The sequence below is a fragment of the Podarcis pityusensis genome, assembly GCF_964106645.2.
Source record: "Podarcis pityusensis genome assembly, chromosome: 5".
NCBI classification, from domain to species: Eukaryota; Metazoa; Chordata; class Lepidosauria; order Squamata; family Lacertidae; genus Podarcis; species Podarcis pityusensis.
Window position 1 is genome coordinate 54,657,004 of NC_138032.1, and position 22,323 is coordinate 54,679,326.

The 22,323-nt window shown below is 39.7% G+C and overlaps 1 protein-coding gene and 1 long non-coding RNA gene across 14 annotated transcripts in view; both read left to right on the plus strand.

Annotated features, from left to right (window-relative positions):
- Positions 1–22,323, plus strand: part of TACC2 (transforming acidic coiled-coil containing protein 2) — a 168,364-nt gene that overhangs the window by 144,247 nt on the left and 1,794 nt on the right. For 10 of the 13 annotated variants that reach the window (XM_081005179.1, XM_081005173.1, XM_081005178.1 and 7 more), the window contains 7 exons: positions 1,193–1,282; positions 10,732–10,875; positions 12,229–12,305; positions 14,419–14,462; positions 20,609–20,769; positions 21,059–21,165; positions 22,184–22,304. In XM_081005179.1, the coding sequence (XP_080861305.1) occupies positions 1,193–1,282; positions 10,732–10,875; positions 12,229–12,305; positions 14,419–14,462; positions 20,609–20,769; positions 21,059–21,165; positions 22,184–22,304 (744 nt within the window). The remainder of the gene's footprint in view (positions 1–1,192; positions 1,283–10,731; positions 10,876–12,228; positions 12,306–14,418; positions 14,463–20,608; positions 20,770–21,058; positions 21,166–22,183; positions 22,305–22,323) is intronic. The other 3 variants (XM_081005181.1, XM_081005183.1, XM_081005177.1) reach the window with 1 other exon arrangement.
- LOC308477102 lies at positions 14,469–18,221 on the plus strand. Its single transcript, XR_013986383.1, has 2 exons — positions 14,469–15,387; positions 15,426–18,221. It is a non-coding gene; the product is annotated as an uncharacterized lncRNA (long non-coding RNA).

The window sequence follows — 22,323 nt, forward strand, 5'->3', positions numbered from 1 at the left end:
TGTCCATATAAGTATACATCCTAACCCATTGGGTCTGCCTCCTGCCTTTGTTTATTGATGAATCATGCATGCAGTGCATGCTTATGTATACTCCTGTGTCACAGGTGAAGTTCTAAACACAAAGTGGAAGAGGGTACATGAAAAGCCAAAGGCATGGCGACCAATCCTCAAAACATTAGGAATAGTCATTTGAGTAGGGAAATGCTCAGTGCGCACACTGTGAAATACACATGCGCAGAAAACACTTCTGTCTTGACTTCTGTCTTGTACAAATAAAGCATAGAAAGAGGAGGAAACACATCACCTTCTGTTTATAATGTATTTGAACTGCAAACATGCGGAATTGCAGTGCAAATTAAAATGTCAGTTCTACAAATGCACTTAGCTTTGGGCTTAAATGCATACTTTCTTAATGAAGATCAAGATAAAGCAAAGCAGAATTAAGTACTCATTGATTACGGCCAGTGGAAAGGATCGCACACAGGAACAAGAACTGCCTCAGTGGCTCACCTCTTGGTGAGATGATGCTGCCAGTCTTGTGAGGGTGATTCTCTAAGGCTGGAATCCTGTGCACACTTCCTTAGGAGTAAGTCACTGAGCTCAGTGGGATTTGCTTCTAAGCAATATTTTCTAATAAGTGAATTGGGGTGAGTGGTCTTAAGGCAGCCTTCACCAATCTTGTGCTCATCAGATGATTTGAACTACAGCTTCCATCAGCCCTAGTCAGCATGGCCAATGGTCAGGTATGATGTACGTTGTGGTCCAAAATATTTGGAAAGCACCAGGTTGGAGAAGTCTGGTTCAATATGTATGATCATTTTTATCATTTAGTTCTAGTTTATTTTTCAGGTAACTGAAAGCAATTGAATTATGAATGGTGGAAGGAGAAAGCAACATATAACTAATGTCAAAAGAGAAATACAAAATAGATTAAAACAAATAATTTTCTTTCATTAAGTAATTTTTAATGTTCCTTAACCAGAAAGCATTTTTTGGGCCCTACTTTGCTAGAAGTACTTGTTCACGTACTGCTTATGTTTCAGTCGAACCCTGAGTTAATGTCTATGTTGTCCCCAAACGGTGATCGTAACAGACTGATATATGGCATTCATTTTGCGAATGTGGACATTCATTTATGTCATGTTCTTAATGCATTTTCCCTGTGCATCGCTCACAACCATCCCACTGACAGGAGGAGTTAGAGTTTGCTGCAATGAGGATAGAAGCCCTGAAGCTAGCCAGACAAATTACCCTGGCTTCTTTCAGCTCCTCAGATACGGAGGTATCTGTGACCTGCCTGCAGTTTGTGTGCAACTGATCACAGCTTAAGGAACCCAAATGTGTTTTCTTTTAACAAAAGTTTCTCTGAGTGGTGTTGCGTGATGTTTCTGGCACCTTCGTACTTAGGAGGACATCAAGAAGCATGCCAAGAGTCTTCCTCTAATCCCAAATTCTATCACCTTCACTTGCAGATATGTTTTAAAAATCACTATCGTGTGTATTTGGCTACAGATACAACTTTGGCCATCAGTCTGCTTTGGTTTTCACAAATTAATGGATTTCTTGGTCAATTATCTATTATAGTATCATGGCACAGTTTACAGTTTGGAGGCTTTAATCAAAACAGTAAATTCAATTAAAATACACCTAATGGACCAATATTCCACAATTTGGTGAAAGTCAGCTTTCACGTGGAAATCTTGAAAATTGCAGACAAATGCTGTGAATGTCCAGAACTTGGATATACTGATGAATGCTCACAATTAACTTGCACTGTGTGATAGCACTCACTTCTGTGTGTCCAAAAGTGGGGAAACGTGTAGCTCTTTTTTTAAGCAACCACAAAATTTACCTGGCGTTGTTAGCATTCATTTGTGTAGGCCACGATTCACCAAATTTTCAGCATTCACTATAGAATTTTATTGTTTGAAAATGTCCTGCAAGTGTGACACCTAATTTAAGCATCCATGTCCAGCACTGTATTTCTTAAAATGGGTGACATCTCTAATTAAATTCTAATTTAAAATTTAATTGTCTATATCTGTGAATGAATAGCATTAGTAACAGCCAGGCACAATATCTGTACTCAAAGTGAGCCCTGAGGCTTGTTTTATAGAATCAGGATTTTGTCTAAATTACCTATACATAAAACTCCAAGGGCTGATGCTTAGTTAGCTATAAACTGCATGGGGGAGCATTTTTGCTGTTTGAGGAGTGATTTTAAACATCTTAACCTGTTTTGCCTTACGTGTTTGAAGGTTAAAAGTTCAGCTAAACCACATCTCAACCTTCTAAGCAACAGGACTAAAAATAAAATAAAATGGGGTGGGGTAGGGGGAAGAGAATTGACAGTTTCTAAGCAAGGGGAGAAAACCTCCCTACACACAAATCTTCTTTATTCTTTGCGATCTAAAGTGTTTCCTTCCTGATAACGCCTACAGCATGCTGGCTGTTGCCATGTTGGTGTGGGGTTGCTTCTGTGATGCATGTGGTCTCGACTAGAGTGAAATGTTAGCTCTTAAGGAGTGTGTTTGATGTGCACAGCTGCTCTGCAGGGTCCCTTGCAGTGGTGTTAATGCAAAGGTCACAGCTCATGGGGTTTGACTAGAGCGGGGTACCGTGTGTGGTTTCAGTCCCTTTTTTTGTTTACTGCCAGCTGCACATGGCATTTAGCTGATATTCTGCCCTAAAGGAAACATATATTTCCAGATTTTGAGCATATTGTATGCATGTGCTTTTGGAACTCATTTTTGTTCTGTAGCACGCATGCACCACATGTACACAACCGGACGGGGCAGCTGTGGAGCCAATCCCAAGGTGATTTTAGCCATCTTCAAAACCCTTGCACCATAGCACTATAACTGTGCTTTGTGTGGATTAGACGGGCAAGCTGATTTGCAAATGCAAAGTTTATCCCCCCCCCGACCCATTTTTATGAATTGCTCAGCCTAATTACATAACCTGAAGCTCAGCTGCTGATTCAGTGGGCACAATGAGTGTAATCCCCTTCTTATTAAAACCAATGGCAAATTTTCTATCAGTTTATGGTGCGGCTGGGTCGATTTATTTTGCAGAACGCTATGAACAGGGTTTTAAAAATTACTTTACTTAGGGAAATTTGTGTATGTATAAATAAGTGCATGGGAACTGAACCCATATTATTTTAAAAGACTAATAATTCTGCATGTTAAATTCCATTTGAACAAAATTGTAAGCCAGCCGTTTTGTGGTTAGAAAAAGGGGAGCAAAGTAGATAAGTCAAAAAGCTTGAAAGGACAGTTTGAAGTGAAAGTGGTAAAACTTTCTGATTGTTCTTGAACTCTGAAGACATTGGGAATGTTTTATTCTCTTTGAGGGAAAGGTGGCAGCAGAGGAACTGATAAATAGTCATTTAGATCATTCAGATAGATAGATACAGTGCTTTTTCTGAGGGGGGGGCGCAGGGGGACGCATACCCTTAAACATTTTGTGAATCTAAGTTTGTCCTCATTGAGGGGTAATATTTCAATACGAGTAGGAAAATGAGAGTACCCCTAAAACATTTTTTTAGGGGAAAAAGCACTGGATAGATAGTATCCACAACCCCCTCCCCCAATATTTTCAAGATTATGTACATTGTCAGCACTAAACAAAGTAAAAAAGAAAGAGTAGAGCAAGATGATAGAGCAAGGAAATAGGATGTGGTAAAATTGATATTGTTATCCTTTTTTAATGCTGAAGATCTGATATCTGGTAGCATCTCTTCCAGCTTAATAGCTTTTCTGCGCATCTTGCATTTAGACTGGTATCCATGGTCTCAGCTAGACTGGGAAAGGAAAAACAATTTATATGCCTTGTATATGCGATATAGCATTGTGCCACCAGATGGCGCCATGGAGTCCCGTTTTTCTCTTCCTGTTTTCCCTGTTTAAATTTACAACGCATTTAACTGAAACACTTCTTTGATGTGTCTAGACCCAGCCCATATGGATCCATGTAAATTAGCATTGCTGTACGACTGGACTTCTGATTATCTCAATTATGACTATGTCCCTCCCATAACTGAGGTTCAAAAGTGCTCTTTTAAACTTCCTTTTAGTTAATGTACACTAGTATTGTTTATTTCTGGTGTAAAAGATAGACAGTGGCCTAGTTCACACATCATGCTAAACCAAATATGGCTTAGCATGAATGAGCAAGTTGTATGTGCTCCCAGAGAGTAAATTACTGCTTCTCTGCATCTCCCCAGTCATTCTGCTGCTGCACAGGGTTGAGCTAATCTATGGTTTGGCTTAGACGGTTCTCACAGACAAACCATGAGCTATAAAACATAAGACATAACTTCCGGGGTGGCGCCATCGGGAATGGCGGATTCCCTCTGATCTGGAGGGACCAGCTCCATGGGAAACGGGTCTTTTCCACTATGGCGAAGTGGGGACCCTTTCAAAAATCACAGGCGGATGAAGCCTGTGACCATGGGACTCGGCGGGCACCTTTAGCGCCCCCCCAACCTGCAAAGGAACCCACTAACGGGCTCCGGAGCGAAGAGGGGGAAGTGGCGCGGTGCTGAGAGTCAACTGCTTCTTCCGTGGAGCGAAGCCACACAGCCATTGCCGGAGAGCGCTGCCTTTTTCCTGGGACAATTTGGCTTTTAAAACAATCACCGTGAGTACTTAAATTTCGGACAATTGGACTCTAAATAAGGAATTGCGAGTAGAAAGGAAAATTGGACTTAAAAGTTTATTTCAATTTGGTACTGAAACGGGAAGGTCTAAACAGGAAGTCAGCCTTCCGTTTCTTTGTAGATAGATTAAAGCAAAGACATGGCAAACTAGAGTTCAGAAAATCGCTTGTAAATTATTAACTTTCACCATTTAAAATTGTTGAACCCCCTTCGGAAGCAGGAGAAGAGGGGGGATTTTTTTCGGACTGTTTAAACCTGCAGAAGTGAGTGTAAAGCAAAGTAACTTTCCACCGTCTTGATCCTGGAGCGGGGTGTCAGGAGTGACGTTTTTTGAAGCTCATTGACCAGAGACAAACGTTTTTGACAGATAGCTAAAAGAAGAGAAACATAGTGATTCCATTGCTCCCTTTCGCATTTTAAAGGAACAAATATTGACAAAATATCCGAAAAAGGAAACTTTGTTGTTAGATCTGTCTTTAAAAGAAAAGAACAAATAGAAGTTTTTCGCCTAGAGGGAGCCTGTGAAACTGTAACCAATTCTGAATCGGGGAGCTTGCAGCTGCTACAGATTACGATCGTGGGAATAGATTTCTGACCTTGTAGGACAATGTATTCAGAAGCTCTGCTGTGTGCTCTCTGTAAAACAAGTGCCCTACTGGAACAGCTACATGAGAAGACGGACTTGATGACTGATGCGATCAGAAATTTTGAACAGGCAGTGGGAAATTATATGGAGCCCACCCAGGAATCAAATCAGGAGTGTGCCCTGACAGAACAGATGAGGGAAGAGGATGTTGCTGAACCTCGGGCGCCAGAGATGGAGGGAGCTGCGGCCCAGCAGGAACATGAGTTCTTGGATTTGACAAATGAACTTGGAAAAAGCCAGATTTGGAAAGATAAAGTTTGGCTTGGTTTGGAAATGGGGGGTTGGATAGACCCCCCCTACGCAGGGATGTTTGGACTTTTCAAGTCTGGTAATGGGCCGTGAGATGTTAGGGGTTGTGGGGGCTCTTAAATTCGGAGGGACTTTGAAACATCTTCTTAAATACCACATGGAGTTTAGTGTGGACTATGGAAAAGGGGCTGATTTGTCGAGAAGGGTCAAAAACATTGTTAAGCTGGAGTTCCCACGAGTGAAAGGAGCAGGAGACAAAGGAAAATACAGCTATAAATATGAAGAAGAGTCGCGGAAGGGACATGGAAGGGACTTAAGGGCCTCGGATATAAGATTACCAGGTTAATGCGCTAGACTGATGGGATAGAGAGGACTGACAAAACCCGGGAGGAAGAGACGCTGGATGAAGATTGGATATTTTTTTTATTTTTTTTATTAGGATTCTTTTATAAAATTGATGAATGTTAGAAAAATGTTGGAACGAAATTATTTGGCTTTAGCAAAAATATTTAAAGAATTATGTAAGAATATTATGGTTATGAGAAATTGGTAAAAATAAGATTTAAGTTTTAAGTTTTAAGGTTTTTTTATAGTAAGATAAGATTAAAATAGATTAAGGTAATGTAATGACAGAATATTATGAAATATGGAAAGGATTTGCTGCGACAATTAACAACTAGGATACAAAAAAAGGGAGGAGGAGGAGGTCAAAGAAAGAAGGTACTGACAGTTAAGGGTTTGAGAATATTGGATTTGTTTTTAAATGTTTGTGGTATATTTTTTGATTTTGATTTTGATTAATTTGTATTGTTTGATGTGGTTTGTTTTTTCTTTGTTTTTTCTTTCTCTTTTTCTACTTTGTTTTCTTTTGTAATTCTAAAAATTTTTCAATAAATATCATTTAAAAAAAAATACAAAACATAAGACATATATTGGTTACAGCTCATGCTTATTCTGGAGAGAGCTAGACCATCAGACACACACTCATCTAAATGGTAGCAGAATGACCAGGAGTAAAGCAGCCATGATCTCGTCCCAAGCAGGCATGGCTTGGCTTAGTGAGATGTGAAAACCAGGCCATTATGAGAGGATTAGCCTTGGAATTTGCCATCTTTAACACACACATAAACACCTCGCATTAGAAAGCACCTATAGTGGAATGTGTTCACAGCAGAGCTGCCAAGTGATTAAATGATTCCGGTTGATTAATGATCTTACTTTTAATCAGTTAATTACATTTGAGAGCTTTAACAAAATGTAAGAAACGTAAGGATCAAAACCATGCACTTGTTAGAAAGAAGGACCATTTTTAATAATCTATCAAATAAAGCTCGAAGCCCTAGTTTACTACTATAACATTAGGCAGCTTTGCATATAATGCTGAACAATATTTTAGTGCTATGTGGATGACCCTCAACATGCACACAGTTCCTTATTCCTCTACCCACATGCCCAAGGGGAGAATTTCAGAAGAATTTACTTTCACTTTTGTAAAATCTCACTTTAGTGTTATACTTGAGCTAGACAGTGCCAGATTTACATATAAGCTAAACAAGCTATAGCTTAGGGCCCCACTCCCTTGGGGGCCCCTCCAAAATTTAAAAGTATTTCACTATTAATATACTTCTTCTTAAATGTATTTCAGTTCAACAATTACTTTGATTAAATACATATTTTGTTATGTGCAAATGGCTTTAGATACCTATTAGGTCCATAAATTACCATATAGCATATATTCAACACAAAAAGCAGCGACAATTTGTTGTTGACAAAGGACAGCTGGAAATATAAAGGGCCCCATTACCTTCAGTAGCTTAAGGCCTCATCAAACCTAAATCTGGCCCTGGCTAGGAATATTGATTTAAACCACATTATGGTCAGTTTCATAATAAGCCAACTTCAAAGCATGTTTTATGATGCATGGGTTTCTTTTAAACCAGGGCTTCTGGATCGAACCTAACACTTAGCTGTTAAGGAGCATCCATTGTTTAGTCATAGAATCATAGCATCATAGAATTGCAGAGTTGGAAGGGACCATGAGGGTCATCTAGTCCAACCCCCTGCAATTCAGGAATCTTTTTGTCCAGTGTGGGGCTGCAATCTGAGATTGAGAGATTGAGAGTCTCATGCTCTGCTGACTAAATTGTTATGTGTGAACAAAGCCGCTGCTAAGTGTTACGCTGAACATTATTTGAAATACTTTTCTCTGTAATGTTAAAAGTTCAAAACTCCTTTTGAATTCATAGTTATGAAATGTGCAGATATTTTCCTGAGTGGATTAGCAAAATAATGGGGAAACTGGAGGAGGAGCTAATTAAGTGCAATCAAGAGATGTTATATCTCTGATTTTGACGGATAATCCAGAAAATTTGATACTGGAAAAGTCCCCGTGTTTAAGTCCCCATGTTTAATCTGAGCTTGATAGTTTCTTCTGATGTCTTGTTAGGATAGGAAGCGCACTTTTTGGTCAACTTTCCACTTTACGCCACCATTGCCAAGGTCAACTGAAGAAGCAATGGGTGAATCCTCTGGAAGCTACAGTGTCTTACAGTAGCTAAGTGCAGATTACTTATAATAGGATCTACTGGATGACTTTGCAGGAACATTAATCCTGCTTGATAGAGGGTAGAAATTAGACTGAGTTTTTCTAGAATATCATAGAGCTGTATGTTTTAGTTTTTTCATCTACAATGAATACAACTTCCTGGAAAATCCCTGGAATAATGGCCTGCTTCCTTCAGCAAGAGCCTTTTAGCCATCAGCTAGTGTAGGAACAAAAAGTGACAAGGGTTAAGCCTATGCTCTTCTTGCTCTGCTGGGCCTTGCTACACACTTCCGAAATACATAGGTTTGTTGGATGAGGCACGCTGTGAATCAAAGTTCAAATAGGCCATTGTTGATATGGTTTGCTCTTTTGATAGACCTGCTCAAATTCCATGAGAGGAATTATGGTCTTACTTAAATTTATCATTGATATTGATACTGTGAATTAATAGTTCATAAGAAACTGTAGCTTAAAACATCACACCCCTGCCTTACTAACAAATTCTGAATACAGCATAAGAGAGAATCTTGCTATAGCGGAGGCATTTGAAGGACCTTTGATTAAGGGCCAAACTAGATGTGATGTTAAATGTGTCTTTGACTTAACATGCAGGTTTGTGAACATGTGAGGAGGAGGCAGATAATCACAGCATCGGCACCAGTGGGAGTCTTCTTCCCAGAGCATATTGCAGCTTCAGAAGAAGGTCTTGTGCCAGCACTAAAGCAGAGAAGGAAGGGATTAAATCTCCCCTCCAGGCCTTCTGATATCCTGATAATTATCAGCTTCCATCCAGCTGATGGTATTTGCATTTTTAAAAACCTTGGCTGTTAAATGCAAACATGCTTTTAGCATCCTGTGGAGTTTGGCCTTCAAGGTATTGCACAGTAGTGGTCCTTTTTTTGCAGAGTGAAGGAAATGAACTAAAATTGCTGTCTCTTATTTATCTAGCTCTAAGTAGCCTTGCTGGGTTTGGTCATCTGCTTCTCTTATTTTGTATAATGCTCTCAGTGTTGGTACAAGAAAAGTGGCCAGTGGAAAAGAAACAGGTTTGCTTCCCAAAAAACAAAAGTAAGAGTTCTGAATTCCTTTATCCTATGCAAAGAAATAGTTGAGCCAGCCTCCTAGTATGTTCATGTACACAATAGCTCTTGTTGCTTATAGTTTCCCAGTTAAACTTACCTTGCTTGACTCTAGATTAATCTTGGTTTGCTTACATGCTTAATGGTCATCCATAAATATTGTGAATTAGTTGTGTACAGCTGAGTTACCTAATAAGTATTGTGATCATATTCTCTTTTCATGTGGTCTGCGAATATGATCCCCATCTGCAGAACGTTCCTTAAGTTACTGCTCTCTAGTGGTGCTAGTGATAATAAGATGAATACTAAAATGAAAAACGGTGAACCGTAAGTCGTTATTTTATACCAGGGGTGTATAAAACCTGTGGGCTGGAGTCCAACAATATTTGGATCTTCAATAAATAAATAAGTGAAGCTATTGGGATAGTCTCCTCGCTCTATGCTATTTTTATGGAAATTTGTCAAAATCTAACCTTCAGGCATGGGTTGCCATACGTTCTCTGACATAACCTGGTAATCAGCATTGTATCCCTAGACTATCTTAGCCAATGGCTTTTGATGGTCTTATCACTGTTTTGTTTTTATGACATTGCATGCATACATCTTTTAGCAAAAACCTGACTGCTTCCAGGCAAACATGCCTGCATGTCTGACAATCCTGCTGCTATTTTCATCTGCAGAAGCTGGAAAATTTAAAAGAAAAAAGAAACGATGTTGAAGAGTTGGGCAGACCAACAGGGGAAAGCCTGATGGCCTCTCTGCTTCTGACCCTAGCCTATCTTCACATGCAGAAGCTTTCACTTTAGTTTTCATGTGCATTTGTTCTTCTGTTGCCTTGGCTTTTTTAAATCAACGCTGTTGGCGTAGTGCATGGTTCAACAGGTGCCAGTCTTGGGTGTGGCATGGGATGATAACAGTCTCAAAGGGGTGATAACAATCTTAGGAGAGAAGTAGTGAATTTCAGCAGAATGTGACTCTAGCACTTGGATGAGCAGTAGGCATAAACCCCAGGACACTGAGTTCTCCAACTCACCCTTGTGCAGAAAGACTGTGTGGTGCTCATGTTAAGGCACTGGTGAACTTTTAAACCTGATTGTGCTTCATCTATAAAGATCAGAATTCCCAGTAGCGTCTGCTATGTTCACTAATTACTCCAGGGCCATTAAATTATTACCAGGGCTTTGACAAGTCAAAGACATAAAAGTATAAAAACAGAAAATACAATGAACAGAATAGCACAGTGAGCTGTAGTCAACAAACTCTTACTCGCTAAAAGTAATGGACCTACATTAGTCCCTGACATTAATTTCAATGGGTCCACTCTGAGTAAAATATCATTGACTGCACCCTTTCTATATACACTTTCTGTTTTTCAGTTCCATTCTCATCTGTATAGCACCATCTAAGCTATATACAGATGAACATTTCCCATTCATCATAACCTCACATTTCCTCATTGTCCATCCCCCCCTCCAAATATGTATACCTGAAATACTAGTGGAACATATGGTTAATGATCAATGCTATTCCTCTCTTTTTTAATGAATAGAGAGACCCTGCCATCTCAGCTGATGTGTCCATCTCTAAAAGTGCACTGTACTCTCGGATAAGCAGCTCAGAGGGAGAGAATACCTCCAGTTTGCTCTACCAGCAGCAAGACTTGGATTCTGCCTTGAGAGTTGCCAGAGAGGAGGTAACCCATAATCTTAAATGATAAAATTCTGTTTGTTTGTTTTTTAATGAGTAGGCTTTCCTAAGCGCAGCTGTTCTGAGGTTTACCTGTGCGCAAAAAGAATGACTATGTTAGGGTGTTGAAGCAATGGGCTAGTACAGTTGTAGTGCCAGCAGTTTCCTAACCATGGTTAACAGTGGAATATGTCAATGAATAATTCCACTTAGGCGTAAGTTGTCTCTCAACACCCTTAGCTCCAGTTCAGCATGATGTCCCATGGTTAACCCTAACCCTGGAGTGCTCCTAATCAGCATTTTAAACCTCAACCATGGCTATGATACAGCTTCTCTGCACTGCCCCTCAATTGTATACCTTTTTCTGCTCTGCATAATAGAAAGCTGGCCCCATCAAATTTTGGGTGATAACTTACACAGTTGAGGCATGAGATGTATCTCTGAACAACTATTCTTTTAGCCAGGAGAGAAACGTATATAGCAGGTGCACCATGTTCATTAGCATATTGGATTTATGCGCTTGGAAGCCTTTGGCCAAATTTTATCCAAGCAGATTGTCTTACATCAGTGCTACATGCGTAAAAGGGAAGTGATGAGCGACAGTTGTGCAATTTTCTCACTGATGGTGCGAGATACAGCATGTATGCTTGAAAAAGGCAACAAGAAGGTTCAGAAGATTAGAGCAGCATTGTATATTAGCTAGAATGGGAGTCCAAATGAAGGTGTCAGTGTGGCTCACACCAGTTTTCTACATGTACAACAATGGTGATTGTCACCCCAATCTCTGTGACAATTTGCTGGCTAGAGCAAAACCTGGATATAGATTTGGCACACTTTACCATATTGGCCTGAATATAAGCCTCACTTCTTTCCCAAATTCTGACCGTGAAAAGTTAAAGTGCGGCTTATATTTGTGACCTTATGGTATGCAGCCAGGAGCGTGGGGCAAACAGCGCCAGGAGCGCAGTAAAGCTGTGCCTGCCCCTCACATAGTCCCCCATCCTCTCCCCAAGGTCAGGAATGGAGAGAGCGAGGAAGGGGAAAGGCCTCCAGCAACACAACTGACTCCCCCACCCTCAGCCAGGAGCAGCGAGGAATAGAACGGCTTATATTCGGGTGTTTTTTCTCTCCCCCCCCCTCAAATTTTAAAGGTGCGGCTTTTATTCGGGTGTGGCTTATATTCAGGCCAATACGGTATTTCTGCTTAGCCATAATGTCTTCTAGAATGGTAAAAGCAGGAAATGCCTAAACATTTTTATTTGAAAATCTTCCCATTTTCTTAATGATTTAAGAAGTTACTTGACAAGATGCTTTGTGCCTTTAAGATGATTTAACAGGCTTCTTTCTCCTCTTGTAACAGATCATAGCTAAGGAAAGAGAGGTGTCAGAATGGAAAGACAAATACGAAGAGAGCAGGAGGGAAGTCATGGAAATGCGGTGTGTTTTTATTCTTTTTATGCCTGTGCTTTCAGAAGACTTGCTGTTATAACATATAAAGGCATCCATACGTAAAACAGCATTTGTACATTGCTGTTATTTGCTGTTCAAAATTGTTTGTGACTTATTTATTTTTTGCATCAGATCTTTAGTAACACGGAGACAATGAAAAAAAAGCCCAGAATACCACTTAATCCTATCTATTAGTCTTGTACTGTTTTATTATTTATTATTTTATTTTATTTATTTATGTCTTTATTAAATTTGTATACCACCCTTCATCCATAGATCTCAGGGCGGTTCACCACATAAAGATACAATAATAAAAACACAAAATGCACAATAAAAACAGGAACCAAAAAACACAAACCAGAAAAAATGCCTTTTGCAAGGGATTCTTGAGAACCTTTGCAGTTAGCTGTTAGAATCCCCTGCAGATATGCCAGCAATATTCACATTCACAGAGTATGCCTAATATGGGTTTGAATTCCTAAAAGCATCAGGTTATTATTATTTTTTTACCAGGCAGTACAGATTGACGTGCAAACTGCCTTGAATATTCACTTGGCAAACTATGACTCATCACTCAAACATAACAGACTAAGGCTAGTCACATTTGATTAGCCTGATTTCACTCTGGAAAGGCAAGGATCAGCTTCCTAAATCACTTTTAATCTGCTTATTCCAGCTAGCCTCTTTTTGAGAACAAATCCAAAATAGGATGCAAGGGTGTACTTTTAAAATGAGGATGTAATAGGATGCGAGTGTGTTTTTAAAATGAGGACAAACCTTACAAATTGTCATTTTGCTTGACAGCTTTATGACTTTTTCATAAAATTATAACATTATGGATTTGTCATGGCATCACAGATTATTTTTGTAATTTTTTTACCCCAAACGAGAATGTAAGTCCTTGTTATTTTTTAATATATAAGATTTGGTATAATAGGAGGCAAGCCACTGTTCTTACTGCAACACCCCCCTCTGCAAATATGCACTTCCTGGCAAGAGGAACTGTATTCTGCATGTTAAGAATTCACCAGTTAGGCATATGGAATAGCAAAAGGGAACAAACTGTCTTTGGTTAAAGCCATTGACAAAACCTTCATTGATTTTTCATACACTTGGATCAATCCCCAAAAGTGTTGTAGAATTATGAAGTCTTTGGTGAATCATCACTGCAGATTGTGTAGATGGCTTGCATCAGAAGTCTTGTTGTGGTTTAGACACTTGGTGTTCCAGAGGAGTGGTAGATATGACTTTGCTCCAGAGTGATGATTTTTACAAAATTAATTATAACAAAAAAATTAACCAGCAGATTGCTTCCAAATTTTGGCAAGTTCAAAAAATTCCATATTACAGGCCTGTCAAGCTTGCAGTCAGCGGTACTTTGATAAAGGCCTTCATTTGTGTATGGCCCATCTGGACTAGGGAAGCAAAGAATCAATCAAATCAGTCAGTCAATCAATCAATCAATCAATCAAGTATTTATTACAATCTATCAACCAATATGCAAAGTAAAAAATCAAATCCTCAGTAGAACCGATGATTAACAATGGCAAGCTGAAAACTAACGATCATGGCAGGTCTAAAAGTTATGACGTTCAGATATCTTGCCATCTGTTCAGTAATAGATTTATTAGTCCCCTCGAGAAGGATACTCAAAAGGGTCTCTTAAGGACTGACAAGGAAGCCTACTCATAAGAAGATAACTTATGTGTTCTCTAACCCCTTGATCAAGTCTACAGCAAAAGAGGGAATGTATCTAGCATACCCTTCACTGACTCTCCCAGATGCCAGCTGGAAGAAATGGGAATTGCCGTCCAAAACATCCAGAGGGCACCAATTTGAAGGCTAATCTAATACTAGACAGGCCACAATACATGGCACTGCATGTCTTGAGGAGGACATGAGTTTAATATCTCCACCCTGTGTGCTGTGCTGTGTATCAATTAAGCTTTGATGGAGTGTTGCCCCGTTGTTACTCAACTACATTTTTCTTATTAAGTATGTTGAAGGTATTTAATAAGGCTTTTCCTTAAGAGATGCCATTGCAAAAATTAATTTCTGTGCATGTATGTATCTTTCATTATCTTTTCTTCTTTTTCTATAGGAAAATTGTTTCAGAGTATGAGAAGACGATTGCCCAAATGATAGGTAGGTGGTGGCGTCATGAAAGATGAACTTCTCTGTCCTCATTCTGTTAAGAGAATATAGAAACTTATTTAAAGTTGGTTTCCTTTAGCCTTAAAAATCAGCAATAATTCTGAAAGTATCTTAGGGGGGCAGAAGCTACTAATTAGTCCCGGAAAACCAGCCTCGCATTCTCCTGAAACAGAGATCTGAAACATAGCTGGTCACATTGATTTTGTACACAACAGCCTAGGCATCTTGGGTAGAATCCATTGCTCCATCTTCAGAAATCCTTTAATTATTCAGCATTACTTTTATCAGAATGGCAAAGCTCTCTGCTTAGTTACTCCTGCCAAAAGGTACTTCTCCATGGGTGATCTGTAACCGGGCAAGCCAACACGATGCCCTTTGAATGTTGTTCAACTACAACTCCCATCATCCCTGATCACTGACCAAGGGGACTGAGACTGATGGGAGTTGTAGTCCAACAAGATCTGGAGAGCACCACATGGACTATGCTGATCCATGAAATTATTCAAACAAGAACAAATGATTAGATATTGAAATGTTTAGCAACTGGCAACGTGATCCTAAGTACTCTAGGCACTATTTCAGGCACAATATAAGTAGTTTTGTGTGCACAACAGAATCTATGGCTCTTTTTCCTAAAGATACCACTTCATTCTGAGAGTCTCAGAAGTAGTCTATGATCTAGTGCACAAAGCTGATTCTATAAAAGTGGGTCAGGAGCCCCACTTCACACGTGCAAACACATGGTTTCACCTAAAGGAGGACTTGGTGATTGTTACCAATCCCTTGTTCATCTGAAAGCTGGTTTTTATTAGAATGTTCCCAAGGAAATCTGGGCAGATGCCATAGTTATGTGTGGTACTTCAAATGTGATCTGAGCCAACTTTGTTCATGGCAGTTGACCCAACATGGGATTGCAGTCGACCACATTACAAGATTGTAGACTGCAGTAGTAAGAAGGCAGATGTCTAGTTAACAAACTTCACTCTGCAAAAGAATAAAAGAATAAAAAAGGAAAAGTCCCTTTCTGTCTTACTGCAGGCCACTATTTTGTCTTCAAATACCTACGTAAATATTTCACAAATAAATGTTTATAAAATTTTAGATCTGAAAATGTTGCAACACTCCTGGGCATCATTGATATTTCTTTTAGAAACTGTTCCAAACCAGCTTGGCCATTAGTCACAAGCTCTTTAACTCTGTGGCATACATTTGTCAGTCATCAGCTTGAAATGCACTAGACTTTTTATAATATTGAATCTAGTAACACCTTTAAGACAGACAAATGTTATTAGTAGAGCATAAGCTCCAGCATATAAATTCTTATGATTTATAAGGTAGTTTGTCTTAAAAATGCTGCTGGGCTTAGACTATCAGCAGCTTGGAAGTATTATTTAAGTCCCTAAAAACAAAGGTCTGTTCATTTGGAATAACAGACTAAAGCCGCATAAAGGAACATCACTTTGAAGGGTTTAAAATATGTACATTGTTTTTGGAAGCCATATAATTCTGGTCTTTCTTTCTTTCTTTACCACAACCCAAGTAACATATTTGCAATTTAAAAAATATTAATTGCAAAGCTGCCTGGTGAGTACAGTGCTAATATGAATCTTGTAGATTCATGGGATCATACTAACATAGCAATGCATCTACTTCCGGGTTTAAATAAAACAGACTAGCACAGCTCAGTCTACGAAGGAGTACTAAGTGTTTGTTTTCTGTAGTAGAGCCCAGCTATTCAGAGTACAATTCTGGAATGTAGTACCATATGTGCACATACAGTGCAGTTACAAATTTGTAATGGGTAAGTTCAATATACCCATTAAAATGTATGTTTATAGATTTAAAATATGATATTCATACCTGTTTGGGTTAATTTGTGTCTGTCTGTTCTTCATAATACTTCCTGGCCTGTTTCTTCTATTGTCCTCCGTCAACATCATTCAGCATCAGCATTATACATTTATTGTTAGCAGTTTCCAATGCATATTGCACACATCTGTGTCTGCTTGTGAAGCATGGTAGTCCCTTATAACATCCTAAAAATTGCCCAAAGTTGCTCATCACTAGCATTTTGCTTTTTAGCTCTACAGGCTAGCTTTCCCCAATTAAAGAGATAGATAGAAACATACCTTGATAGTCTATGATGAATTTATTCCATTTGGCATCTCCCAGTCTATTCCCTTCACAGAAATGAGTCACTAGAACAGTTTCCTGATGCCAAACACCACACTCAAAAGGCATCATTTATTTTGTCTGTTACACTTGTACCATCTTCTTCTTCTGAAGAACTTAGACTGGCTAGGTATAATTCCTGGATTGCCTTCCTTATAAGCAGTGCTCAAAGCCAAACCCACTTAACTGTAGCGCTTGAATTTGATCATATGGCTTCATATGATCTTTTGTGTCATTTTTGGTGCTGTAGATACTGGAACAATTCACAGCAGATATGACTTTGAAGTCAGGACTCTTGTTCCCTTTCTTCCTTTTAACTCAAGAGCTTTGTGTTTTTGTGGTGGTTAATTTTTCTGAAAAGATTTACAATTTCATCACCAGAGCAACAGAATCTGAACTGAGCCCTGCTCTCTCTCTGTTCCCCCCCTCAAGTTAAGATAAAATTACTACAGACTGAATTTACAGTGCATATTTATTAAGAACTGATTCCCACTAAGCTCTGTGGTGCGTACTCCCAGGGAAACGTACATAGGGTTGTATCCATAGGGATTTATCTGCTTTGGTGAAAATGCAAACTTGGGATGAAACCTTTGTGATAGTCACCCAAAGTGGACTTTGCTGCCATTTTTTATTGTAGACAGGTAGAGTTCAAAAGCTTCATTGGCTGACTGTCACATGGTAGAAGTGAGTGCGTGTCCCCTCTTCCATACACCTTAAATTACATTATTTCTGTGCAAATGTCCCAAGACACATTTTCCCCTGCCTTTGGACACTATGGAATAATCACATAAATTAAACACTCTCCTCTAAGTGGCTCTTTGTGGGAGAACATAAGTTATCCATTTCTTTAGGAGTGTGATGGAGCAGAGAGGCATGTGCTTGGAAAGATTCCTGAGAGTCTGTGTAGATGGTGAATCCTAGAAGAAATATAGGATAGAGGGGAAAACCTTCTACAAACCAGTGCTAATATTGCTTCTAATACCGTGCACTGTGCATTGCATCCTCCTTACTAGTCCCCTATGTGGAACTAATGTAGGCCAAGGACAGGATAAGCCAGCTCATGGAGATCAGAAATGCTTTGGCACATGCTCATTATGACTTTGATCTTCACATGTTCCACAGTGGCTTCAAGACTCAATGCCCAAGATGCCAAACTGTACTAACATTTATTATTATTATTATTATTATTATTATTAGTTAGGCTGGCTTAAAAATTCCTATGGCAGGATGCTTTATATTATGGGTGGGAAACGTGTGGCCCTTTGGGTGTTGTTGGATTCCAACTCCCATCAACCCCAGTGGTCAGGGGATGATGGGAATTGTTGTTCAGCAACACCCAAAGGGCCAAGGTACCCCCCATTCCTACTTTATATCATAACAGGAAGATTTCACATTCCAATTTGGGGACGGGGAATTTTGCTTACTTGGTGGCTTGCTTCTAAGCTGCATCGCATGTGTCTCATATCACTTGGTTAGACATGCGGCAAGATCACCCAGTGTGTATATAAAAATATATTGATTGTGCAGTATACAGATGATGGAGTTACACACATTAGTATTCTGCAGAAGAAAAGTAAGGGGAAAAAACAGCTCATCAGAATGGTTTCCACTTATAGCTTGAAGAGACCCTTCTGAGCTCTTTATAAATCTGCAGCTGTGACTGTATTTTGCTAATCCCTTTCAATATAATACTGAATTGGGTCAAGTAGTTCTGAGAAAGCTCTAAAGAAGTGTCTTAACTAATGGAGAACACAGTACTGCAACTCTCACCAGAAATGTAGATGAAAATATATCTGCAGGCTTCTAAAGTTATGAATAGGAGCTGTGAGGCAGGAGCTTATATCCTCAGTATCCTTTGGCATGTACCTTTCAGATCTTGTCTGTCTTCATATAATCTCCTTTGTTAAATCACTTCAGTGTGCCTCTGCTTCAGCCCCTATTGCATGTTCATCTGCATTCCAAAATTAATTTTTGTGTTGCATTGTTTTTTGTGTTGGCAACATTGTGGACGCCATGCACTCTATAGGCCAAGTACAGGCTGGCAGAAGAGTCTGCAAAGTGAAACATCACCAATTCTGAAAGCAAACACTTCACCCACAGATTATGCAAGTTCTTTTTCAAATGGCCCCTTGCACTGAACGTTTTGCCAGTATCAATTCCATATATAGCCCTCCCCATTTCTTATGCTTTCATGTTTACAGGCCCCCCACAGCTCCCTTGTTGAACCATTCATTCACATGTTGGCTTCTCATTGCTTCAGTTGCCAATTAAAACTACATTCATTCATTCATTCATTCAAGATTATTATGCTATTTACCTCTTCAACATTGAAATAAGGGGATATTGCCCTCTTTACGTTACAGATTGTTGCATTTAAGTTTTTTCTGCTTTCTTGATTAAATTCCCTGATTTTTTTCTATTTTGCTTCCATTTTTGTTGCTTCTTGTTCTTTGCTTGCAATTCCAAAACAAAGGCAAGCCTGGTAAGTAATGCTTTCACCAACTTTCGCACCTGCATATGGCATTTCTTTTTTCCTTTTCTTTCTTTTTCTGTGTATTTGCCATATCTGCCTAGAAATACCAGACAATGATAGTCAATGTCCTTTGAAAGGATTGGCAGATTTCTGATAGCAGGCTTCATTTTAACCTCCGAAACAGGGTATAACGACAAATATGTCATTACCAGCAGACTGTGTTTCGGTGTTTTCAGCATGTGCACAGTAGGAACGGTACACAAAATTATATACAGAAACTGTTTCTTCCACCCATGACCAATTTCATATAACCTTCTTTTAATGCACATGTTTCTCCTCTTTGGGTTCTAGCCAACTGGAATATCCATCAGTGAGATGTACAAGCTTTAGTTGTAGGGACAAATTCATTTCATTGTAGTGCTGGTGTCCCAAGTTCCCACTTTCGATGTCTCCCCAGAAGTGTAGGAAAAGAGAGTGCAAATCTCCACATTCTGAGATACAGGAAGTATATCACATTTTTGGCAATCATAGTCATAGAGGGTTTTACTTACCACTTTTTCCACAGATACATTTGTGCTCAAAAGCATTTGCAGAAAATAAACAGCCTAAGTACGATCATATGGTGACCATGGTAAAAAAAATATGCTATATAACACTAAGAAGTCAACAGTTAATAGTAACAGCCCCGTCATGAAGACTTCTAGGGCAAGAGGGTGGGGTGTGGCAGGTGGAAACAACCTTGTGCATAGGGTTGTTTGGGGTGGGGGTTGTTATTTTGTTTGGAGCAACCACTTTTAAAAGTGAAGATCTGTGTGCGGTTTGCTGTGTTTAGCACTTCCACAAACGTAATGATTCTAAGTTTGCTGCCTCAGGTTGATGTAAGTTGAGCTCATTTTCCATCAGCAGGAAGCCTAATCAGTATTGCTGAACTAATAACTGCACTGCATTGGAATAAGCAAGTTTCTTAGAGAATGGAAGGCAATTCCCAGGCAGAAACATTTCTGTTGTGTTTAGTGCCTGCTTCTGTTCCAAAGGAGAGAAGCCAAACTGCACTTCATTACTCTGTTTAAAACCTGCTTCCCTAACCAGGTGCCCACCACATATTTTTGATTACAACTCACATAATCCCTGGTCATTGACTGGGGCTGATGGGAGTTATAGTGCAAAACAGTTTGAGGGCACCTGATTGGGAAAGGCTTGTTTAGAATGTATCATGAGGAGAAATGAGGTCAATTTAGTTCCTGCATCAGAAAACAAAATAAAATTTAAAAACAAACAACCTTCTGGTTAGATGAAATTTCCAATGCAAGTTTATTTTATAAATTCCTGTCCAGTCTTCCCTCCCAAAGGAGCCCAGTTTATGTCCCCTCTATCATGCTCTTGCAGTATCTCATGCTAATGTTTAATATTCCCTATGAAGCACAGTGGATAATACCAATTAAATTTTTTTCATTATTCTTACTTGTGCTCCTTCTGTAATTGTCTCCCACAGAGGATGAACAGAGAGAAAAATCCATGTCCCACCACACAGTCCAGCAGCTGATTATAGAAAAAGAGCAAGCATTATCAGATCTGAACTCTGTGGAAAAATCACTGGCAGATCTCTTTAGAAGATATGAAAAAATGAAAGAGGTTCTGGAAGGATTTAGGAAGGTAAGTCACTGTGAAGAAATACTTGTAGACTAGTGCCTCAGCCTGGAGGTCCACATGCAACTAAGGTGTACAGATAGAGAGGTGTGTTGCACCCAGAGGCTTCTGTGTTCCTTTTAATTGACATCCCTGTTTTGTGTGCAAATCACAATTCCTCCATGGAAATGACTGGGGGTGCACTTGAGGGTGAGGGGAAAGGGACTTGCCATTCGAAGCAGTGAAGTTTGATCACAAAAGTCCAGTAAAATAATTCTTGCCCTCCTATTAACTCTCCTTTTTCTTTTCACTTAAGAATGAAGAGGTATTAAAGAAATGCGCGCAAGAGTACTTATCACGAGTAAAAAAAGAAGAGCAGCGATACCAAGCCCTCAAAATTCATGCAGAGGAAAAGCTGGACAGGTATTTTGGTAGTGGATGAGAGGAGCCCTGGTCTGTCAACCAAAAGCTTCTGTCTAATTCTCTAACCCAGTGGTGGGGATATCCAACCCGTAAGCCAGTTTTGGCCTGACATTGATCCCAAATTGATCCACAAGGCCTCTCCCCCACCGCCCAAAACCATCATATGTGTTGCCGGGTGTGGGGCAGGTGGAGATGCAGCTAGATTGATTGTGCTGCTGAGTTCCCTGTGGGGAACTGGATCACACAGCCACCTGTGGCAGAAAGCAGGACTTGAAGCCACCACCCAACAGCTGGTAGGCAATGACTTCAAGCCTGCTGATCAGCAGCTCTTTGCAAGCCCTACATGGTGGTTTGAAGTTCCGACCATCATCACCTGATGTCATTGTGATGTCAACTGATTGGCAACCTTGCTCATCTGTCACAGTTGACTCACAAAGGGTAGAGGAGATAAGAATCTGGCCTGAACATGTTCCCCTTCCCTGCTCTAGCCTCAGCTAATTTTCATATATTTGCCTCTTTTGTATTATTTATTCTGAAAGTCATGAGTGGAGGAGGTCCATATATATTGCTGAATCCCTGTGATTCCTGCTCTGCCTTCTGTTCCATCTTCAGCTTCTAAGGTTTCACTAGACATTGTCTCCATGATTAGAAGGACCATTTTCACAGCCAAAAAAATCCCTTTTTTCAAATTGTGCAAACTCAGTTCTGCATTCAGTGGCAAGTTTAGTACTTGCGTAGTATGATCACTGCATAACCACAGCCCTGTTTTATTATAAATTTCAGATTGACTCATGACTCTGTGTTATGAGTCACAACGATGCAAATTCCAGCTCCCTCCATTATAAACATTGTGCGTGAAATGTTGTCATGTTTAAGTAGCTTGCAAGTGTGACTTTTCCAAGGGCAAGCAGGCACATGGACCCACTAGTGTGCCTCCATGTGTCAATGTTGTGAGTGTATACAAAAAGCAAGGCAAACCCTCCATGGCCTGCACCCTTAATGAGCTGTGTTTTCACAGAGCCAATGCTGAAATTGCACAAGTCCGTGGCAAGGCTCAACAAGAACAAGCAGCTTACCAAGCCAGTCTCCGTAAAGAGCAGCTGAAGGTGGATGCATTGGAAAGAACACTGGAACAAAAGGTAAAGTCCCTGTGAATTG